This window comes from Lepisma saccharinum, chromosome 28, assembly GCF_977018435.1.
Source record: "Lepisma saccharinum chromosome 28, izLepSacc3.1, whole genome shotgun sequence".
Taxonomy (NCBI): domain Eukaryota; kingdom Metazoa; phylum Arthropoda; class Insecta; order Zygentoma; family Lepismatidae; genus Lepisma; species Lepisma saccharinum.
Window position 1 is genome coordinate 19865617 of NC_139256.1, and position 13601 is coordinate 19879217.

At 36.6% G+C, this 13601-nt stretch overlaps 1 protein-coding gene across 1 annotated transcript in view; it reads left to right on the top strand.

Annotated features, from left to right (window-relative positions):
• LOC145980994 (uncharacterized) overlaps positions 1-13601 on the top strand; it is a 96352-nt gene that overhangs the window by 71578 nt on the left and 11173 nt on the right. Inside the window, 3 exon segments of the mRNA XM_083114088.1 lie at positions 2796-3022; positions 5679-5913; positions 10965-11133. Of these exon segments, the coding sequence (XP_082970214.1) occupies positions 2796-3022; positions 5679-5913; positions 10965-11133 (631 nt within the window).

Below are 13601 nucleotides of genomic sequence, written 5' to 3' on the forward strand. Positions count from 1 at the left end.
GCTCGAAAGAAAATGTTTCGAGCACTGGTTATAACTGCATTTTTCTTTTTGTAAACAAGAATTAATTGACAGGAAAATTTAAGGAAGCTTGTTGTGACATGCATGTTGTTTGTGACGTATCTTTCAAATGAACCAACCGAATGAGTAGGCTTATGCAGTGATCCCATTTCAGTGTGAAAAGTTGAGTTAGTTTCTTGTGGTTCATTTTTCCAAGTTGCATACATGCAGCACATCAAATATCCAAGTGAAACATGGATTTTTTTTTAAAGCTGGAAGTTCAAAGTATAGTTACGCAATTAAGCTATATACAAATATAGCAATATGCATTTCACCAGAGTTCCAAAATGGTTCCAAAGCATAGCAAACTGTGATGGTAGTGTGTAGTTATGCTACAGGAAATGTCATAAACTTAAAGCAACTGTTATTACTTTACAGTTACATCATTTAGTACTGAGGGATTAAAAAAGTTTTAGCAACTACAAATACCGTTAGCAGTAACATTAATAGTTCTGCTATGACTATGGCTACATAGACCTTTTGCGATGATGAATATTCCTTTATTTTATTTGCTTGCCTTATTAAATTACATCATCATTCCCTTTATTCTATCTACTACTTCAAATATTTTAGATTCTTCAAGATTTTAACTTGTAATTTTTTATGCATACATATATGGTACCCATGTTTTGAGTTATTTTGTATTCCATTAACTGATATGTTGATCTACTTACTTTTTGATGGAGAACTGAACATCAAAGGATAAGAAGTAAATATTAACATCATGTCCATGTTGCTCGTAGTGTATGTTTTCTGAGCAATTGAAAATATTGTCTTACAATTCACTGTATGAGAACCAGAGGAAAGTAACTGCAAAAATGTGGTGTTTGGCCTTTTTTTTAAGTATCTACTAGCGATGAACGATATCGGAAATTTGATATCGTGATATATCATCAAGAAAATATCATCACAGACGATATGATAAGGATTACCAGATGTTTGGATTCTCCCGGACATGTCCTACATTTTAGCCTTATGTTCGGCGTCCGGGAGGAATTTGAAAAATATCATAAATGTCCTACATTTTGAGCGTCACATAATATTAATTATGAAATTAGGCAACAGAAGAAAATCATGCAAGTTACAAGTCTATGGACTGAGCTTCCAAACTCGATAGTGAAATTTATTTTGATTCAGTCATTGAACAAAAAGAAAAAAGTTTGTCCTGCTATTAAACAAATGGGGAAAACGGAAGCACTTAATGAACAAAGTTTTGGGACCACTTTCTGATAACGTCACTGTTCAATGCCTGAGCAGAATTTCTTGCCTTAGGGTTTATACTGATGGAACAAGGAGTCACCCATTCTTATTCAATATTCAATATAATTTAATTGTAAAGCAGGGGTATAGAGAACAAAGCTATTCAGGATGTCTGCCAGTCAAAAAAGCCATGGAAGTCAAGAAAAAGTAAAGAAATCAACAAGTACGTCAAGAAGTTAATAAAAAGGCAATAAATTATTCTTGTGGTCAAGAATTTTTGCTATCATAATGACTGATTGGTTGATTCAGTTTATTTTACTTCACTTTTTTCTGTCCTTTTGGCTAATCGCGAAGATGAAGATGAATGGTGGTAACATAAGATGGATGAAGGAACAGTCACAAACATATAGGGACAACCGACACAAACCCCACATAAGATTATACTGGCTGTGAGTCCAGACACCAAAGCCTCGCTTGTCTGCCAAACACAGTTCAGGATGCATTAATAATGAAAGGAGATCTAATTCTCTTCTTAAATTCAGCTTCAGTTCTTATCTTAACTGGTCCTTTGGTAGGGGTTTTCATTAAATAAATATTTATTTTCTTAATTACTAATTTCCAACTTTACCTAAGTAGGGGTCAAATAAATAAACGTTAAGAAAAACGGAAAAAAGGTCTAGAAGAGTCCAGAAAAAATCAAGAATTCTGGATGTGTTATTTTGGTAGACACCCTGTTATTGAACTAAAAACTACCCAAGATGAAACTTTACAAACCATTTTAAATTACGGTAATTGCTGAATATTTGTTTGCCATTACAGGTCATAATTCGAGAGAGTACTTTCATTACCATCAGCACAACAGACTCATGAGAGAATTATTTTTTCATAAAGTCTGTAAAATGTTCGTTTGGTACTGGTCCATAATTTCAAATTGACTGTCCACTCTAACATAAATATAGTTTGACTAAACCTGAAATTTTGATAAAAATTGTCTCCTCTGAGAAGTACCACTTAAAGCATGTAGTAAGAGGTGCATTGATTAGTGTGATTGCAAGTTTTGAAATTTTGCATTTTTTAAAACTAAAAAGTGTCATTTTTCAACTACAGTTCTATAGAAATATGTATTATTTATTGAGAATGTTTTGTGTCCTACATTTTGACTTAATGTCCTACATTTTGGGACAGCATGTCCTACAATTCCCTTACCTGGTAACCCTAGATATGATGTGATGTGATATTTTTTCCGTATCATGATATCAGCGACATATCATCTCCACAATATATAACAGCAAATATTGTGACGATATATCACTGATACGATTTAAATTGCTAAAATATCATGATGATATATCGCTAACACGATATATATCGCCAAGTATCATGATGATATATCGCTCTAACCAAACAACATGTTTTTGGAGTTACATTGTCAATTGGTGTGAATCCTTGCAGTTGTACGATGTGCTTAAAAATTACTAACAAAAGTGCAAAACAACAGTTCATATAAGTTAATACACATAATTTTTTTCTTGTGGCAGGTGCTCAGCAATTTGATGCCTATGGTAAAATATTTACTGTGAAACTCCAGTATGTTTTCTACAAGGAGAGACCTGGAGTTAGGCCTGGTCAGGTGACGAAAGCAGAAAGAATCACAAATAAGATAAGTCAATTTGCTGCCTATGCGATTCAGGGAGATTACGCTGGCGTCAAGGAGTTCGGCAGTGATTTAAGAAAACTTGGCCTTCCTGTCGAACATGCACCTCAGGTAATAAAATATGTCATGAGTAGTAATTTGTAGAAACTTTATTCCAACTGGCATTGCATATTTATTTTCATTAAGATTTTGATCTTTCTCCATCAGAGATAAAAATTGAAAAATATGAGACTTCCTTCTAAATTGAGCAGCTAAATAAATAAAAAAATGACTGCATATTGTAACCATGCTGGATTTGTGGCTTGAACCAAAGTTTTTATTTTTATTTTTAAATTCCTCCTCTTTCAAAAACTGTTATTCTGGAAAATTACATCTGTTCAGAATTTATTTTAGAGCACCAGTGTGTCTCTTTGTGCAGATTGCTTTCGTTGTTGTCTAGATATATATGTGACAGAAAATCTACATATATGAAAATGGATGGATGTGTGTGTGTGTGGGTGGGTGTGTATATTTGTTTGTTCCGGCATAACTCTTGAATGCCTGGAGCAATTTCAACCAAACTTGGTACATGTATCACTTGCAATCTGGAAATAATATTTTCGGGTAAGATGCCTCTGGCACCCCTAGAGGTGGGGTGGGAAAGGGTGACATGTAAAAATAATTGAGAACCACTGATACTAATTTCGCACAAACAGACATCCATGACTCTATGCAATCCGCACAACGATAGTGTTTCTCAGGTTGTCTAACATTCAGGCTGTGTTGCAAATGGAATCCATAGTTTTCGTGACACTCCCAATGCGGTTCAACTCCAAGTTCATCACCTATCGACATGGGGGGTGAAAAATAAAGTGCCACAAATGACCTAGATTAGTGTCGAATCAATAGTTTTCGGAGTCGCTAAGCTAATTTGTGACATTCATGATCACATTTAAAATTAGTTACATTTTACACTATAGTTAGAATTCATTATTTTCTTTTCTAATACAAGATTGGGATGAAAAAATACCTGGGCAACGCCGGGTAATCAGCTAGTAGGCTATAAAACTAACTCTCTAGCCTTCTTAAACCCGAAGGTTTATGGCTGCAGCAACACAAGCCCTCCATCTGTCCCTATCCTGGGCAAGATCAATCCAATATTTTCTATCCTTACCGATTTCCTTTAGGTCCATCTCAACGTTATCCCTCCCTCTTTGTCTTGGCCTTCTCACAGGTCTCTTACCATCAGGTTTCCCAACAATCTGTAAACTCTTCTTTCTTCTCCCATTCATGCCAGGTGGCCTGCCCACTTAAGTATTCTTGATTTAATTATTCTAATAATATCTGGACATGAGAAAAAAAGTGAAATTTTTAGTTTTACAATTACCCTCTCCTGGCCACATAACTTACTGAACAGCTACTATGTCTAATTTATACTTAACAATCTCATACTTGGGAAAAGAGAGACACAGTAGTAGATAAATGGGGAGAAACTAGTACTCAGTTTATCCGCGAAACTGTTTTTTCTTCTTTGTTCTATTAATCCTTTCGGTATCAAGCTACAGTACAACAAGTTCCAACGAGGATGGTGGCAGTGGCCACTGAATTAATAGAACAAAGAAGAAAAGACAGTTTCGCGGATAAAGTAAGTACTAGTTTCTCCATATTTAACAATCTCATTAACTATCAAAATAACTAGGCAACAGAAAAGGAACCGGTGCATGTAACCGGTGTTACCGCAGGTAACAGCAAAATGTAAAGAAATTAAAAAGATTTTTTCTCAATAAAATAACAACATTGTTAAATAAGTTAACCGACAGCGTTGCAGTTGAGTGTATATTGCAGAGGACATTTTTTCTGCAGCCGACAAAAGCAGAGAGACAGGCTGTTCCACTACCCTCAAGAGGCAACAAGAGGAAAGGGTGCTCGCCAATGCAAGGAAACAACGGGGAAAGACTTGGAGGCAAATGTGCTAGGGGGTTATTCATATGCCTGTTTAGGGGCCCTGTTGCTGCTGCAGCCTACCGGATCAGCAAGTGTTGTCACATTGGATTTCCAGAAAAGAGCTAAATCCCACCTAAAATGGGGATACTATTTCTCTGAAGCAACAAGAGCTAGACTGCAAAGCCAAAGCTGGATTTAACTGTACAACTGAGACCGTTTAGTAATAGACGAAAAGATAAGTAAATGATGCGATTCGTGATTTGGACAAACCTTGCTCCAAAAAACTAAGTTGGCAACAGTAGTACGTACATCTGGACTTCCTCCCACCTCTTGAGGAGGGGAATTCTGTCGTCTGCTCAAAGCAGAAACGTCAAACTGACCTGAATGTGTGTGGTTCTCCTTCCCCTTTCCACCTCTTTGCAAAGAAACAGAGATGGTTGACAAAGCTCGACTACTATTCACTGGATTTTCGCGGTAACTCTCTCATGAGCGGTAGTTCTTTCTAGGAGTGATTGTGGCTAAATAAATCATTGAGCGGATTGCAACCAAAAAAAAAAAGAGAACAAAAATCCTGATCAAAGGCATGTTTCTTTTTTTGTGGGGGGGGGGGGCGGTAGGGTGGAGATGATAACGTCTGATGGCCGGTAGCACTTTTGAAAAAGTCACGCCACGACACTGCATGAATGCCCTATAATGAATTCTAAACAGATGATTTCTTTCAGAATTTGGAAGGTGAGGTATTTTCGAAAACAACTTTGCTGGTGCAGGACAAAAGTCCAGCACATTCTTAACAAGTAATGTGTTCAACGAGAATTTACATTCATTTCCTCTTTTCTTTATATAGATATCACAACTTTTAAAGATTGGATGCCAATCATTTGAGGACATGAAACAGTTTAGCGTAACAATAGAAGAAGCTCTATTCCGACTGTCAGCACACCGTGATAGAGCTCTTAATTATAAGACTGAGGAAGTCCAAATAACGGCTGTCGATGAAATACATGTTGAGCAAGACAAAGAAGGACATGTCCTTAAGCAGATTGCACGAGTAAGGGTTTTCTTCCTTGCTTTTGTAACAGGTGAGTATTTATACATTTGTGGCATAAACATTGCTGAAAATTCACTTCTCTGTATAAAAATAATAGTTCCATGTCATGAACAAATATATTAATAACATTGATTTTGGTGATATACAGGTACAATTCACACTGGCCCATATTAAATGCGTTAAAACCTCCTCTTCTTCTTGAATTAAATCCTTTCATACAATGGGATAGTTTCAGTGTTGCAATTTTTAGGATTAACTTTTCTTAGCCTTCACTGTTTACATCACAATAAAGGTACTGTTGTTATGTATTATAAGACAACATAATTGTATCAATGTGATTCCATTAACATGTTCCCTGCCAGTGGTTATTGGACTTTATTTCGTAAATGTCGCTTTTTCTCCTGTAAAAAAATAGAACCACCAAAACACTTTTATGTGGCCTTGTCGGTCATGCCTTATACGCATTATTGTTATACTCGTGACCTACGGCATGCTAGGAAAATGAAGTGCAAGCCACATGTTTTTGTCATAATGACCAACATGGCGTGATTGGTGTGCACCAGTTTCGGTCATTACGACCAACGTGACATGTTAACTCTGCATTAGGTACATAATTTTCCATAACATATTTAGGCATGTGGTGGACATCTGCCACTCAACCCTTTAAATATTGTTAAATTATGAAATTCACTGTGAACTATACTGTGCATGCATGTGCAGAATATTCTTTCTTCACCTTTGTTCTAGGTTCAGCTGTGTTTCTGCTGCACTTCTAAGCAATGTGATATCTAGGGAGCGGAAGTATAGGTATATGACCTATAGAATGTCCTAAAAAATTGACATAAAAAATGCAAAAAATGACCATTAAATTTGATACTTTCAGGTTAAAAATTTAAATGAAAAGGAAATTAAACAAAATGCAATCTTGCTTTAAAAAATCACATGCATATTCAATTAAAATATGCAACAAGGATTTACAATGGAAACAACTGAATAATTTTAAAACAATTTAATGATTGATTGATTGATTTGTTGGTTTAAGTCCACTTTATGCACAGTAAGGCTAACCGGGACTGGACCTACAGTTTAAAGTGGGATCCGAACCACTTGTGCCTCCTCCGGGTATGAAACTGGTGAGATGTGATTTTAAAGTAACATTGTTGCCGTCGGCTGTGGGAAAGAAGAAAAAAAACTGCTTACATCAAATTATTATTTGGTTAAAGTCCACTGCTGTGCACACTCCTCTCACAATCATTCTAGCATGCATTTCCCCATGCTACAACTGCAACTTTCTGCTGCATGTTCAGGGCCATCTTGGCTAATAGTGTAAGCTCTGGCACGTGACTCTTATCTGATATGAAAAAAAAAATGAAATTTCAATATTAATGTACAATTCACCATTTCCCTCTACATTGTACAGTAACACACTACATTTACTTCAAACCTGTAGCCATATTTCTGACTCACCCTATAGATTATAATGTAATTTGTCTTGGAAGAGAAACAACCAAAACTGCTTGCAACACAGATTCCATAATCTAATCAAGCGTACTCAGGTTACCAGCCAGGTTGTGTCAGTATTAAATTCAAACATTTCGAGCACATACATTGCTCTCATTATCACGATAGGTTGTTTGGAGGCTAAGCTCCTCCTCCTCATGCATGCATATTTAATAGGGCTGAGCCAATACAAATGCATCGGTATGGCCAATACCAGTGGTAACGGTATCGGAAAGTGTCAGTTGGAATTTATTTGCCGATACTTTTCCGGCATTTTGGTCTTTCACGGAGTCCTCAAAACTGCCGTGCGACTGTAATTATCCTGGAAATTATGCCAAATTAGTTTCTTTCAAAATTTTTGACCAGTTTTGTGTCACAAAACTGAATTTTGTGATAACATAACATGTAATTTAATATTCTGATGTAATTCTCAAATATTTAAAGCAAAAATCTTGGGAAATGGACATACAGTCATGGGAAAAAGTACTTTCCTCATAGAGCCTTAATATCAGTCAGTGGCGAAGCTAATGCATAAATAGTGGGTAGGCTGAAAAATCTGCTTCTATTTTTTTATACAGCAGGTCCATGCGTCAGTTCTTGTTGGTCGCAAAAGTATCAATTACTCTTTCCTTGAAGCCTTGATCAATAGAAAGTTCTTTAACCAGTTTTTTTTTCAATGGCTATTGTACTGAGAGAACTTAATCTTTCATTTTTCATTGAATTATGGAGATAATTTTTTACTCTCTTGAGGGTGCTCATACTTCTTTCGAAGGAAGCTGTTGTAACAGGGAATGTCAAGACCAACTTGATAAGTTGTGTTACTTCTTTGTAGATTGTTTGAAGATCATTGCTAACTATGAATTTTAGAAGGTCTGCAGGAGGTAAATGCTTTTCTCCATCAGCATAGATATTCTTTAAATCATTTTCTAATCGTTCTTTGTTGAAAAATGGATATGTGGACAGAAGGGTATTTAATTTCATCACAGGAAAATGAAGTTTATATCCCCCAAAGCTATTTTGGTCTAGCAATTCAACAAATTTTATCTTTTCAAGATCTCCAAAACGTATTTCCATTTGTACAGTCAGTGTGTCCAAGATTTCGTAGGTTAAGCATCTGAGAGCCACGAAGTCTTGTTCACTTACATTTATTTCACTGCAAATCCTCTTAGAGTTTTCAACACATAATTTCACAGTATTATATTTTTATAACATAAATACACTATGTAACACACACACACAAACACACGCGCACATGCACTTGTAGTAAATTAACATTCAACAATGCAGCACGTGAACGACGCACTTTGCACAAGAAGACTAGAAGCACAACAGGTTGGTTCTGAGGCTAGCCGCTTTCACCCAGCGAATCGGCAGTCCCCTCCCCTTACACTCCCCTTCCACCTACGCAGAGCTCATGCTGTAGCTGCCTTTTAACGCGAGGCTTTTCGTCAAAAGCCTCCCAGTTCGGACCGAACGGGCTCTCCTCTTTCTGGCTTGACTGACGAGATATCTGGAAATCGGTGGAACCAAACGTTCGGATTACATAGCTTAATTCGTTTTAATGAACTTTGATTGTTACAGGGTACAAGAACATTTTAATTTCAACATTTTTTGGGTAGGCTAAGCCTCAAAAGCCTCATAGGAGCTTTGCCACTGATATCAGTAGAATTATAATTAGAGTGGAATACTTCTACACTAACTTCTTCTTCTTGAGGAACTACAACTTCATGCATTGAATTTTTGGCCTTCTCAACATCATCTCTCCACTTTTTCCTATTTTGGATGCTCTTCGTCCAATTCCTTACTTTCATGTCTTTCAAATCTTTAATTATTTCATCTTCCCATCATTTTTTTGGCCTGCATAAGGCTCCTGTTATGAGTAGTTTCCATTTATATTATATATTTATTTTACTAATCTTTCATCAGACATTCTATTTATGTACCCAAACCATCTTAGTCTTTCTGATTTTATGAAATTTAAGATGTTTTCATTCCTTATTAATTTGTTGAGTTCTTTATTAGTTCATATTCTCCAATTAGCATCGGGTTCTTCCAGAGGTCCATTAATTCTTCTTAGGATTTTACTTTCAAATATTGAGAGTTTCTGTTTACAGGAGTCTTTGAGGGTCCAAGTTTCGCATGCATATACTATCATGGGTCTTATTATGGTATGATAAAGTCTCAGTTTAGCAGATTTAGATATTAATTTGCTCTTAAATAAAGCTAAATTGGCAAAATATCTTTATTACCCAGAATAATTTTATCTTTAATTTCTTCTTAAATTGTGTTGTCACCATTTACTACTGAGCCAAGATACGAGGTGTGGCTAGAAAAACCGAACTGCAGCTACAAAATCTTTTATTGGTAATTTCGTACAATACGAACATTATTCCCTTCAAAGTACTCCCCTGAACTATTGATACACCGCTCCATACAAATCTTCCATTTCTGGAAGCAGTGCTGTAAATCATTTTCTGAAACCATGTTCATGACTTCCGTCGCTTTTGTTTCCACAGGTTCTATGGTTGTAAATCTGTTTTTTTTTTTCAGTGCTGATATGACCTTTGGGAATAAAAAAGTCGCACGGAGTGATACCCGGCGAATAGGGTGGATGTTCTAACACTGGGATCCCATGCTTGGCCAAAAAAGCCTTGACTGACAATGCCGTATGGACGGGAGCATTGTCCTGATGAAGAATCCATGACTTGCTTTTCCACAAATCAGGTCAATGTCTTCTTACTCGCTCATGAAGGGTCGTCAGCACCTTAATGTAATAATGTTGGTTGTTTTGCAATAGCTCGAATACTCAAGCAAAATCCTCTCGAATAAATTCACCGACATTTGCAATGTTTGATTCCGTTTTCGAAGTGCAAGGCTGTCCAGGACGTGAGTCGTCCGCAATCACTTCTCGTCCCTCTTTAAACCTTTGAAACCACTCAAACACTTGCGTGCGTGATAAACACTCATCTCCGTATACTTCCTTCAACAAACCATAAGTTTCTGTAGCAGATTTTCTGAGTTTCATAAGAAACTTCACATTGATACGCTGTTTCACTTTCACACTTAACATTTTTCCGATGGAGCACAGATGTACGGTTCACTTCATCAACAAGCTACAGCGTAACTGAAGGCCGCGCACCTTGGGAAATCACACAGTCGATAGGCAGGATATCACGTTATACACTCATGTACCGCTTGACCTTGACGCGCTTGCTGTTTGTCAACAGCAACATCAATCTGGTTTCTTTCTAGCCACACCTCGTATTTAAAAGATCTCAATTCTTCTATTCTCTCTTCGTTTATAATTAGGTCTTGTAATCTGCAGATTACTTCTACACTAACACTAAAATATATTTTGAACAACTTAATTATTAGTTTTTAAGCATTGGTATCGGTATCAGTTCAAAGTAATATCGGCTAAGCCCTAATATTTAGCCTTACACGTGGTCTCCAACGAACATTCTCTGATGATGAGGTGCTCAAAACACTGGAATTTAATGCCAACCTAGCCTGAGAACAAATATTTGAATCACTGCCAGGAAAGCAACAATTCCTAATTTCTATAATAATTTTTCATTATAGGTATGCCAGATATTGAACTTGGAGTAAACGACTTAGTAAGACAAGGAAAGGAGGTGGTAGGAAGGCATGATATTATTCCTGTCATAACAGAAGAATGGATCCGCCTTGAGAATGTTGAATTCCACAGTTGCGTACAGCAAGACGAGTATGAAGAAACTAGGGTTATAAAGTAAGTCATCTTGCTTATATCTTTTAGTTGAACTAACAGTATCAACATGTATTTTTACTTAAGTGTTTGCACACCATATATATATTGGTCTTAAATGCCTACCAAATAATATTTGCTATCACTTTATTCTACTTCTTTCATCTCTATGGTGCAGCCACCATAATTAACAATTAACAATAATTTTGTTTTAGAAAGTCTGAATGAATAGATAAGCACATAGTAGGAGATATCTTCTTTAATGTAATAGGTAAAGGTAAAAGGTAAAGTTCCCTGTGCATATAGCACTGTACCATGAATGCATATTTAGGAGATGTGAGGGTAGGGCCCCACACATTCTCGATCTCAGCCATTTTGGAGGTGATGTGATCAGCACCACACTCCAGCTGCCTTTGCCTCCTACGGTTGCCTGTAGGTACCCACTGATTTGAGGCTGGGTGAGCCCCAGAGCTGCATTATGCGGAGACAAGGTCGGAAATATTCCAACCTTAGATCACCCACCCCGGGAATTGAATCCGGGTCTCCTGCATGGCAGTAGGCACCTTACCGACTATACCACCATGGCTCTTCTAACACAGTAGGAATAATATATTGAAGAATAGAAGAGAAACGCAGACAATCAAGTGTGGGTACATTTGTCCATGTTACTTTACTGTTCTTTTTTTAACATGGTTATTTCATATCAGCTTAACACTTAAGTAAAGCTTTGTTATAGTTCATGTTGCCACTTACATTACAATTATTAATAGTGTGTGGTTGCACTCTTTAATTTCTTTACAGCTCTAGTAAATCTAACATTCACCTTCATCAATAGTAATTTCTCTATATCAGCAGGTGTGCCGTGAGATTAGCTAGGTGTACTGCAAAGTTTCCAAGACCTGGTGATATTGCTGGTAAAAATACCGTATTTGCCAGCATATACGATGCACATTTCTCCTTTAAAAACAGGCCTGAAAAACAGGGTCCGTCTTATATGCTGATAATCAGTTTTTGATTACCTTCATTTTTGGAAATTTTCTGTTATGAGTTAGACTATTTCTTTCTTGAATTTTTGCGGTGTGTGACAATGAAGATAAAAATGTACTCTTTTCTACTTAGATTAGGTAAGTTATTTGTTGAAAGTAGACCTACATTTTTCTTTATATTAGAAATACTGTAAATTAATTATAAATTAAGAGATAAAGTTTTTTTCTCAAAAATGTGTTTAAAAAATGGGGTGCATCTTATATGCAGGCAAATACGGTAATTAAAATAATTTCAGTCAGTATTAATTTTGAAAAATGAACAGGAGAAAAGCATTCAAGGGCTTAAATATATTTATTTTACTGGGGATTTACTGGTTTACAATAAAAGATTTGAGGTATTAACTAGTTCTATTTTCTTCGCCGATACCATCCGATACCAAAGATTTTTAGTGGCTAGAGCAGCCAAGAAAAACAGCTCATTTGTCAAGATTTGTCCTTTTCAAAGATTAATTCACCCTTCCTTGTGACAGGTTGGGGTCCTGCACAAGAATTCCATGTACATTTCCGAAAATCATGCACCCTCCTGGGAAGCAGATGACAAGATCAAAGGCAGGGCTAAAGTGAAAGCGCTGCACCCAAACGTGGCATTGGAGGCATGTAACTGCCTGGTGGTCAACGCTATGTGGAAATAAAACTTGTTCGCAAACTCATGGGTTAATGCTAGGCTCATTCCCGGAGTTCCTGGGAAAGGGATGAATGTCGCTGTTGGAGGGAGGGTTGTGGATTTCCTTCTTGTGCTCTACCCTTCTCCTCTCTGTGACTGCTGCCCGATGCTGACACTGCAGTGACTTGTTTTTATTGCAAATGACGTAGAATAATGGACAGCAGGGCATATACAGAGCTGCCAAATGAGCATTAAATATATACATCTGTATTTGTGTATATATATTTTCAGTCGTTTTCCTCCCTCTCCAGGTTAATCCAAATGATAAGAATGTTGTTTACATATATTTGTTTTGCATTCCTTGTACAAGCTGTATGCCATATGCACTGCATAAATTTTATTTTACATGCTATAACTTTCTCTCCCCTTAAAGATATGTACAGGGTGGTCCATATGTCTTGTTACCCCCATAATTTTACATAACTTGATAATAATACAATATAATATAATGAAGTGTAAGGTAGCCATTCATTCCATATGTCGTGTGACCAACAATTTTACATAATTTTATATTATGATAATAACAATATAACAATTTGTAATACGTAAGGATTCAGCGTCAACCAGGATGTTGTTCACGCATCCAAAAGGTCAGTATGACCACCATTATTTTCATGGCACAAATTGACACGGCACCATGACCTGTGTGAGATTTTACGAAGCAAATTTTTCGTGATTGTTGTCTGAAAGGCTGCCCTAATAGCATCCTTTAATTATTCTGTTGTTTGGTATCGTTGTTGTGATACCTTTTCCTTAATAATGCCCGAGAGGGCATTGTCACA